Here is a 10,971-nt window from a genome sequence, read left to right as displayed (position 1 = left end):
TGCCCCTTACAACCGCCTTGTACGCATCCCAAACTTTGTTGGTTGGTACTTCTTTATTCACGTTGTATTGTATAAAAAACTTTGTCTCTCTTCTCAGTATTTCCATATTCTCTCTTTCCTGTAACAAGTCCTCATTTATTCTCCAGGTTTTCCTTTTTCTCCTTTTTCCGAATTTCCACATAATTGGGTTGTGATCTGAGCCTACCATCGGCATTATTTCTACCTCCTTAGTCCATAACGCTAAGTCTTTTGAGGCCCAGATCATATCGATTCTTGATAATGTAAAATGCCTTGCAGAATAAAAAGTAAACTGTCTACTTTTAGGATATTCTCTCCTCCATACATCTTCGAGAGTCTCTTGTTGAATCAACTCAAAAAAGAGCTTTGGCAATAGTCCTCTTTTCTTTTGTGCTGTTGTAGTCTTTTTGTCTAGTTCCAAGTCTGTCACTCCATTGAAGTCTCCAGCAAGAATTATCTGGTCATATGCAAGATCGTCTAAATGCTTCCTTAAATCCTCAAAGAAGCTTTCCTTTGCACCATTAGGTGCATAAAGTCCGACTACCAACACTCTCTTTAAATTCCAATTGCATTCCACTGCTACAAATCTAGCTTCCACATCTCTCATAACAAATTTTGGCTGTAGCTCCTCTTTTATGTACAACACCACTCCTCTTTTTTTCTTGTTGGAGGCCGCTACAAATTCTTTGCCCAGTTTTCCAGATTTTAAATATTTTACATCCTGTTTTCTAATATGGGTCTCTTGCAAACAAACAATATCACATTTTTGTTTTAGTAGCCAATGAAAAATATTTTTCCTCTTATTCGGTGAGTTTAGTCCATTTACATTCCAAGATAATACTTTACACTCCATATTCATAGTTTTGTTGGTAAGTCTTTTTCATTGTCCTTAATAAATCGCTCCATCTCTCGCTCAGATCTGATGCGTTTTTTTGCCCCTCCAAACTCAAAGGACACTCCTTCCGGTAGCTCCCATCTGTACCTGATATTCATGTCCTTCAAAATCTGAATTAGCACTTTATATTTTTTCCGGTCCAATAACACTGATCTGGGCAGTTCCTTCATTATAATGATCGTCTTGCCATCAATCTCCAATGGATCTTGAAACTGCTTTGTCACAATCCTCTCTTTCATGTTTCTAGTTGTAAACTGCACAATCACATCCCTTGGTAATTTCCTCTGGGTTGCAATTCTCGAGTTCACACGGTACACCACATCTAGGATAGCCACAACTTCCTCCTCCTCCTTCCCCAGGTATTCAGCCAACACCTCAGTCATCTGTTCTTGCGCTGACTTCCCTTCCACTTCTGGCAGACCACGAAAACGAAGCTGCTTCTCCATGTGTTTAGTTTCTGCAACTGACATCCTCCCCTTCACCAATCTCATCTCTGTTTGTTGCGTGTCTATTAAATTCTCCATCGCGTCTTCTACTGTTTTAACTCTCTGCTGCGTTCCTTGTAATTCACTACGAATCGTTTCCATACCTTTTTTCACTTCTGACAGCTCCGACTTTACTGTCTGTGTAACCTCTTTAACCTCTTTAATAAGCTCCAATTTCGTGTCCTTAAGTTCTTTAATCATATCTACAAGTTTTTTGTCCAGATTTTTATCCAGATTTTCTATTGCCGATTGCCACTCTTTTTTCGACATCGTGGGGCTTGCTTTAGCTCGCTCCCACGAATCTGCTCTCTTCCTTAACTCCGTCGCGTAAAATTAAACGTTTTTCTTTTTTCAAATGTCCCAATCTTTGCCAAAATTAAATTTTAAAGTGTCCAAAATGTCGGGCGTCTTTTCTCTATGGTTTCTCTATGTTGTTGTAATCCAAAATGGCCTACTTCCTCTTCCGCTGAAGCCGCGACCCTTCCCCTTTCAAAAATGGCGATTCCCTACTTCCTGTCCTTCGGCAAGGGCCGCTTCTCTCCAGCCGCTCTATTGTTGTTACGCACTTCCTGTCTCCCGTCTTCCCATAGCAGGTCTCGCGATGGTGTCTTTTTCCCACAGCTCCAAAACCACAGGTATTCAAAACAATAGTCTGATTTCTTTAATAACTTCTTTAAACTTAGTCTCTTTTAAAATACAACTCCTGCCGAGTCTTCACCTCCTTTTCACTAGTCTGTTGCAGTTTAAAAATCTACTTTCTTTCCTCTCTGTTTTTGTCAATCTGTCCCGTATCAAAAGATAGCGATCTTTACCTTCTCTTCACTTTTCTCGGGTTGTAATCGCTGTTTCGATCTTAAATTCTCCTCTCAGCTTCCTTTCCCAATCGAAGCTTGGGTATGTAGGTCTTATGCCAGCCGAATTGGCCCCAAAACTGCCGCAGAGATTATAGCCGACCCGTCGCAAGGTGGGACCTCAAGGATCGGGGGGAGACTCGTTGAGCAGAGCCCCCCCTCGTCCGAGATCTAGCTCACCCTAGGGTCTTGAGCATTCTTTGCCTGCTCCCCGCCTGAGAGCAGTCGGCCGCGGGCTATTTCACCCCTCCGGCCGGTTAAAACGGCAGTCCGGTCAGCTCCGCGAATGGAGCTGTGTTAGACCTCCATGAATCCCAAACCGGAAGTCCCGGAGGCACCTCACTTGTGGGGTGCCGCAGGGGTCGGTCCTCTCGCCCCTTCTGTTTAACATCTATGTGAAGCCGCTGGGTGAGATCATCTGTGGTTTTGGGGTAAAGTACCATCAGTATGCTGATGATACTCAGTTGTACATCTCTACCCTGGATCACCCCAATGATGCCCTTAACGTGATGTCCCGGTGCCTGGAGGCCGTGCGGATCTGGATGGGGAGAAGCAGGCTCAGACTCAACCCTTCCAAGACTGAGTGGCTGTGGTTTCCGGCGCCCCGTTATAGCCAGCTGGTTCCATCGCTGTCTATTGGGGGCGAGATTTTGGTCCCCACAGAGAGGATTCGCAACTTGGGTGTCCTCCTGGATGCACGGCTGTCGTTAGAAGATCATGTGTCGGCCGTGGCCAGGGGGGCTTTTTATCAGGTTCGCCTGGTTCACCAGTTGCGTCCTTTTCTGGATCGGGACGCCTTGTGCACAGTCACCCATGCCCTTGTTTCCTCCCGTCTGGACTACTGTAATGCTCTCTATATGGGGCTCCCCCTGAGGACCTCCCGGAGGCTGCAATTAGTGCAGAATGCGGCCGCGCGGGTGATTATGGGAGCGACACGGCGTGCCCATGTAACACCTCTCCTGCACGAGCTACACTAGCTTCCGGTGGTCTTCCGGGTGCGTTTCAAGGTGCTGGATACCATCTTCAGAGCGTTCCATGGCTTAGGGCCTAGGTATTTGCGAGACCGCCTGCTGCTACCGATAGCCTCCCACAGGCCAGTACGCTCCCACAGAGAGGGCCTCCTCAGGGTGCTGCCGGTCAAACAATGTCAGCTGGTGACCCCCGGGGGGAGAGCCTTCTGCCCTCTGGAAGGAATTGCCCCTGGAGATCCGTATGGTCCCTGATCTACACACCTTTCGCCGTGCCCTTAAGACGTTATTATTCCAACAAGCGGGGCTGGCCTAAATGTGTTTTGAGTTGTCCTGTTTCTGAGTTAAATTATTTAATATGTTTATTTTATATTCTTAGTGTTTTATATTTGTATGTTTTACTTTTGCTGTACACCGCCCTGAGTCCTTCGGGAGATGGGCGGCATAAAAATTCAATTAAAGTAAAGTAAAGTAAAGTAAAGTAAAGTAAAGTAAAGTAATTCATTTCAGAAATTCATGAGGGAAGCCAAATTTAGTCAATGTAGAGAAAATAAATTTCCAATATATTTTGTCAAGCATTTTTCACCATCAGGTGACAGAATAGCAACTTGATCAGATCTCTTTCTATTTAATGCAATCAGATCTGTGACCAGTTTAAGATTATCAGATCCTTGCACACTTTGTAGAAATCCTACCTGGTCTACCAGAATTCTAATAACCTTTTGAAGTCGGTTTGTAAGAATGTAAGTTAATAACTTAGTATCTGTATTCATCAAAGAAATAGGTCAAAAATTTGCCTGGCTTGGAATGACAGTAATATAAGCATTCTGCAATGATACTGGGAATACATCAGATTCAAAAATATCATTGTACTACTGATATAATCTCAGAAATAAAAAATCTGAAAAGGTTTTATACTATTCAATAGAGAAGTAGTCCGTTCCTGGAGATTTACCAGTGCTCATATTCATTATCACAATCTTAGAGCCAGTTTGGTGTAATGGTTAAGAGCGTGAGACTCTAATCTAGAGAACCGCGTTTGATTCCCCACTCCTCCACTTGAAGCCAGCTGGGTGAACTTGAGTCAGTCACAGCTTCTCAGAGCACTCTCAGCCCCACCCACCTCACATTGTTGTGAGGATAATAATGACATATTTGTAAACCACTCTGAGTGGGTGTTAAGTTGTCCTGAAGGGTGGTATATAAATTGAATGTTATTATTATTAATATAATTCTTGTTCTTTCACTGCCTTAAAGGATGGGCCAGATGAGCTCTGGCATTGCACCTTTGACTTTTAAAACTAGCCTCTCACCCCGTCAGCTCCAGTGACACAGAACAGCTACTCTTCCATTTAATTCACTGTCCAGACCAAATTTATGAGTGCCAGAATGGGGCTGCATTCCTCCTAAAGAAGTAGGTCCGTAGCTTAGGGGGCTGCTGGATCCAGGCCTTCTGTTGGATAAACAGGCAACAGAGGTTGCTAGGGATTCCTTTCACAGACTCCAGCTAGTGAACCAGCTGCAGCCTTTCCTGGGCAGGAAAGAGCTTGCCGCTGTGAGGCATGGCATGCTAACATTTAGGTTAGATTACTGCAAAGCGCTCTATGGGGGGCTGCCCTTGAAGACGCTCCAGAAGCTGCAACTAGTACTGTATGCTATAGCCAGAGTGTTGACTGGAGTGAGTCATAGGAATTATATCACTCCAGTCTTATTCCATCTACACTGGCTTATGGGCCCAACTCAAGGTGCTGGTATTGACCTTCAAAGCCCTATCTGGCTTAGGACCAGCGTACCTTAAAGACCGCCTTCTCCTATATGAACCACTCGTGTCAACTTTGGAGGCCAACCTAATACAGGGCCTTCATGGTTGTGGCACCAAAACTTTTGAACCTCATCCTCAGGAGTACCATGTTTCCCTTTGCCATTGTCTTCTGCCAGCAGGTGAAGAGCTTTTTGTTTGGCATCTCCCCAGTAAAATCTTTTGGCTTCCTCCCTGGTTGCGTGTGTATTTAATGGCCTGTAAGTTTTTACTGCATTTATATATATGTTTTACATGTTATTTTAATGTTTTAAATGTTTTAATATTAATCGGTAACTGCTTTGGGGACAGCAACATATAAATGTGTTTAATAAATTAAATATTTATTCAGTAGGGTGTACCATTGTGTTCAACAGGGCCTACCCACCCACCCCTCAAGAGTGCACGGAAGAGCTCCAAATGCATTTTCTGAAAATTTCTCAACTCAGGACACCATTTGTATACTGCTGAAAGTTTTCCTGAACAAACAGGTCTTACTAGAACATTATAGGACCTGTCTTTTATTAAACTACCCAACAAGCTGGTTAGCTTTGAGATGGTTTGTACTTTATCAGCATAATGGTTCTAAAGTTCATCTTACCAGGCAGCTACATGAAAGTTACACTGTATACTTTCTCATATAGCCCAGGAATGTTGCCTGACTCAGAAAAAAAACCCACTTCTGCTAGAAGGGTGAGCAGGTATTCTTCTTCAGTCTCTGGATACATCTTATATACTAATAGCCAAGTGTCAAAGATCTGAGCGTACTTAAATCCCAAGACTGGAGCCGTGAACAGACAAGACCTGCCTGGAAAATGCCCAAGTTCATAGAAAAATCTGAAATCGAAAAATAATACATGGGGGAGGGGGTAAAAAAACCCAAATAATAAAAGGAGCAACTGTAGCTTTAACCAGTTGCCCTCAGTGGCAGTTGCTAGGCAACTGTAATAGTTCAGCCAATACTACAGTCTTGGTTTCGGTCAGTGTAGGGCAGGATGAGGCAGGGCCCTTTCCAGGGCTATATTTTTTTTTTTATGTGCATATTTACAATGTTTATGTATATTACAATCTTATTTCTGTAATCCTTCTTAGCCTCTGACTGTGAGTTCCTTGTTTGGTACAACTATACTGCCTCAGTTTCTGCTCTTCAGGTTAGATTTGGTCAGAAATCTTCTCCCAGAGGCCGTCTTCATTCTTGACATAGATCCAAGGCTTCCTGCTGGAGAACAGGGTCTGATCTGGGAAGGGATGCTCTTTCAGACACAGCAGAGTTGCTCGGATGTGAGAAATGAAATGAGGCGGCTCAGCCCGGGGGGATGTGGAGAGGTTCTGCAGTAGGTACTGGTCATCCTGGTCTAGCCAGAAATTCGCCGGAGGGAAAGGCATCCAAAAGTAAGGCCCAATACAGAGTTGCTCCTTTCTGGAGTCATAAATGTTAACCATCTGAGCTCCTGTTAAGATACTGGCTGACCGCAAATCCTCCTCTGGTCCTTTGTCTGGAAAAAAAGCATGGAAAATCTCTCCAGTCTTAACATTTGCAGCAATACCATAAATGTATGGAAAGTGATTGCCTTTTTCCTGCCGGTCATTCAACTCTGTCACACAGAATGTCACTAAATGAATATCGTCCTGCAAGCGGTCAAACGCTCGAAGAAGCTGATGGGTTAGTTGTTGGGATAAGTGTCGATCATCATTGAAGCCGCCAATGAGATGTACTTCCAACCTTCCGTATTCTGTGTTAGGAGAGAGCGCTCTGACTGCGTTGGTAATTAATAAAACTTCTTTTTCTGTATCTGACCCATCGCAGTGCATCAGACAGATGGCCCCACTACCCGTGTGTCTGAGCACTACCAAGTGGCAGGTAGTTGCGTCGTCAGATCCCAGAACAGAAATGGACCCATCTTTAGGAGTAGTTGCTGCAAACTCTCTCTGCTGAACATACAAAAGGCCTCGGGGTCCCACTGTTCGAGCAGGCTGGCTCCGCAGCAGCTTGGCTCTCTCCTCCAGCTCCGGGCACAAACGCAGCAGCTCCCGGGCGGGCCGCGACGGGTCGATCCGCTCCCCGTTGACCCGCAGAGGCATCCTGGGGAAATCGCGCCCGGGCTGCGAGGAAGCCGCGAGTCCCCTTCCAGGGCTATCTTGACCTTTAAGGGAAGACTCATTGGGGCCAGGCCCAGAAGCAACCACTAAATAACTTGATACCACATGACTTGTATGCTTGCTATTGTTCAATAGCAGCCATTTCAAACAAAAGCCACTGCAGTGTAGTGGTTACAGTTTCAGAAAGGTTTGAATCAACACTGTGCTGCAGAAGCTCACCAGGTGACTTTGAACCAGTAACACACTCCCAGCCTAACCTACCTGTCAGTGTTGTGAGGATAATATCGAGGCAGGGAGAATGATGTAATCTGCTTTGGGTCCCTTTTGTGGAGAAAGGCAGCATATAAATGAAAAAAGAAATATAGATGAAGATTGGGGGGCAATAAAAGTCAAGTTGTTACGTGGGTTTGAAGGAGAGAAGGATGTAGGAAAAGGCAAGCATATGGAGGCTGCCAGGAGGAGGGAGAGAGGAAACAGTGTGGTGAAGGGGATACAGGGGAAAGCAAAGTATCCTCTGCAAGTTATTGCAGGTTCCCTACCATGCAACTGGACTATAGGGAGAGGCTGGGAGGGGCATGGGGAAAAGTGAAGTCGAGGACAAAGAAAGCCAGTGAGGAAGGAGAGAAAGAAGCAGAAAAACAGGGAGAGGCTATGGGGGGGCAGGGAAGGACATGGCAGGAGGGGGGATGAGATGCCCCCCCAAGAGTCCTTGCAGGCTCTCACTTGTGGGCATCTTTTTTACGCTCAGTTTGGAGGCACATTTCAATCTTAACATTCTCAAGGATACATCCTGGTAAGCAGTGTCTGAGCAGAAGTGATGCTCCTGCCATCCCACCACACTTGTCCACAGCAGTGCGAGCGGCTAGACAGCAGCTTGTCCAATGTGTATCAGAAGGAAGAGTAGTCAGCACTACTCTGTAAGCCCAAACTTGTTGGAGATGTGCAAACTGGGCTCTTTAGAGTATCCTGCAAATACACCTTTTGGCAAGGACTCCTCCAGCTGCAACAATTGTCAGCTAGAAGGGTGACCATCTGCATGTATTTTGTGGTTTGTAGTTCACATAGCCTCTTCCAACATACTTAGCATAGGCCTAAAGAGAAATTTCATACCGTGAGGAAAATCCCTAAATACATGGAAGGAAATCTGCCGGAGGATTTCCACGGAGGAGCCCAAAAATGAGCAAAAGCCCAGCGAGAGGGAAGCTCACCGCAGAAGAAACCGGAATCGTTTCAGGCTGGGTGACTTTCCTGTAAGAAAGCCCCATTGCATAAAGCGGGACCTGCTTGTGAGTAAACCCGGTAGGGCTCGCTCCTAAGGGCTCGGCCAGGCTGATTTCCCTGGGGAGGCTGGACCGGGGAGGGGGCGCATCTCAGCAGTTGCTGCGCGCTGGTCGCAAAGGCGCTTTGGGTTCCACACCTGAAGAAAAAGCGGAGCGAGCTTCACTTCTCTTCGGGGAGCCGCTTGGGGGCCAGGCCCCGGGAAGCCAGCCGCTTTCCCCGCCCAGGGCTTCCCTCGAGGGCGCAGGCCAGGCAGCCCAGGTGGCCTTGATGAGGCGCCCCGCCGCCTCCTGCGCCGCCTCGCCTCGCCTCGCCCTGCCGCGGCCCTCCCAGCGCCTCCGCTCCGAGGACCGTACAAAGCTCTCCCGCCCCAACGCCGCCGCCGCCGCCGCCCGCGCCCAGGAGGGAAATGGAAGTGCGTGCCAGGCACGAGCTGCAGCAGCTGCCGCCTCAGCAGGACGCGGGTAAACGCGGGGCGCCCGACTGCGAGCGCGCCAACCTGCAGCCGCTCCCGCTAACGAGCCTTTCATTTGCCCCTTTTAATTGCCCCGGGCCTGGCGAGGGCTAATTAGGCCCCCTTCAATCAGCCCTTCAAAGCCCTGGCCGCCCTCCGCCGGGATTCAGCGGGCGCGCGGCGGGGCCCCGGGCTGGGGTGGGGAGGAGGACGAGGGGTGGCCCTTGCGCGGCCCGGCCGACTTAAGCTGCGCCTCCAAGTCCTTTCCCAGGGTATTTGCCCATAAGCACGCGCACCGTTCTGGTTTGCGAAGTTGTCTGGTGGTTCGCTTAAGTTCCATTGCGGGCATTTTGTGGCCCGCTGTGTGCGGGGAGGCTCCCTCAAGCCCGCAGCCAGGGTTGCTAACTCCAGGTTGGGACATTCCTGGCGATATGGGGGTGCGGCCTGGGAAGGGCAGGTTTGGGGGAAGGCAGGGCCCCGACTGGGGTATCAGACCCTGGGCTCCACCTTCCAAAGCAGCCATTTTCTCTGGGAGAATTTCTCTCTGTAGTCTGGGGATCAGTTGTAATTCCAGAAGATCTCTAGACCCCGCCTGGAGGTTGGTAACCTCAGTGCAACCTTGTGCAAAAGATGGTCTTTTCATTTGTGGCAAGCAGTTAAAAGAGAGGCTGAGGGGGAGAGCCTTGCTTCTTCTGGTACCTCACTTGCAAACCGTACCCACCCCATTGTTTCCTCTCCCCCATTTGCAGTGAGTGAAACAGTGTTTTACCCTCAAGCTACTTAAAGTGCTTGTTCTAATAGATCTGGCATTGTGGTGAAGTGGTTGCTTTGGAAATTAGATGCCAGACTGGCCTCCCTTCTCTGACTATGAACCAGGGTTATTTTTAATGAGTTCTGGGGCAGGCAGCAATAATTTGATTTTTCACATTGTAGAGGGCTTGAAACCGCTTCAGTCTACCAAGCGAATGGAGTAAATTTCAGGCTCATTCTTGTGACCGCCCCCCCCCCCTTCCCGGGAATCCTTTTCAAATTGCTGTGCCTGCAGGGGCCTATAACAGACTGACCAGCCCCATGTATGTACTACCAACCCATTAAAAAAGCCTTTTTGCTTGCTACTAGGTTATGCAATGTGTTGCTCACTGGAGGTGAGGGGTAGGAGGCAATGCAGGTCCTAATTTTCAGTGTTTGTTGTGTATCTGTGTGAGTGCAAGGGCTGTGGATTCACAGATGGGCTCCATGACAACATTTACAGGCCAATCCTAAGTATACTTTCCTAGGAGTAATTACCATTGAATAAAATGGGACTTACATATAAGTAGTCCTACTAAGGATTTCTTCCTTAGGGTATGAATTAGCATGATGCGCCCAAAGATTGACATGACACAGCTCTGCTTCTGCAAGCTGAGTAGGTCTCTCGTCCTAGATGCTGCCTAGGTTAGAGACACCCCCCCCCCTTACCATGTGAGAGCTACTCTGAGTTCCTTAGAAACACAGAAACTGCTGCTTAGAATGGAATTTAATCCATGGCGCAGTTAATGCGCCATGCATTAGATTCCATTCTTAGATCCCACTTTTCTCCCCAATGGGGTCTCTTAGTGGTTTACAATATCATTCTTTCCTTTTCCATTTTATCTTCACAACCACCACCTTGTGAGGTAGGCTAGGGTGCAAGAGAGTAGCTAGTCCGAGGTCACCCAGTGACCTTGCATGGCAGAGCGGGGATTTGAACCTGGGTCTGCCGCCTTTCAAAATCTAATCTTCCTCCTTGGATGAACGGTAGGGATCCTAATTAATTAACGTTGCCTTTCCATGCCAAACCAATTCTTCTGGGCATGCTGATACTGCTAGAAACTCATAGCGCCGGAAGTTGATTCTTTTTGTCAGCAACACATGGTGCTTAAAGATACACTGCCTGTTAATAACTATGAATACTGTTGTTGGATCTTCAAAGAAAGCACCTGTTTGTGAACTAGGAGATCATTTGCAAAGGGAAGGGGGAGAAAGCTGGAAGTCTAATAAAGATGGGAGAGGGATAGGAAGAAAGGAATCTCTTGACATTTGTCACTAATATTAAGGGGCATCTCATTACTATGGTGCATCTTTTGGGATTAGTTTGCCAAGCTA

At 47.2% G+C, this 10,971-nt stretch overlaps 1 protein-coding gene across 1 annotated transcript; it reads right to left on the bottom strand.

The window, feature by feature from the left end:
* Positions 1-6,065: 6,065 nt before the first annotated feature.
* On the bottom strand, positions 6,066-7,128 carry LOC129344141 (protein N-terminal asparagine amidohydrolase-like). The gene has a single exon (XM_055000654.1). The coding sequence runs from the start codon at positions 7,095-7,097 to the stop codon at positions 6,168-6,170; it is 930 nt and encodes a 309-aa protein (XP_054856629.1). The 5' UTR covers positions 7,098-7,128; the 3' UTR covers positions 6,066-6,167.
* Between the last annotated feature and the right edge of the window lie 3,843 nt (positions 7,129-10,971).

Source organism: Eublepharis macularius, chromosome 16 (assembly GCF_028583425.1).
Source record: "Eublepharis macularius isolate TG4126 chromosome 16, MPM_Emac_v1.0, whole genome shotgun sequence".
NCBI classification, from domain to species: Eukaryota; Metazoa; Chordata; class Lepidosauria; order Squamata; family Eublepharidae; genus Eublepharis; species Eublepharis macularius.
This window is presented reverse-complemented; position numbering and strand designations above follow the sequence as displayed.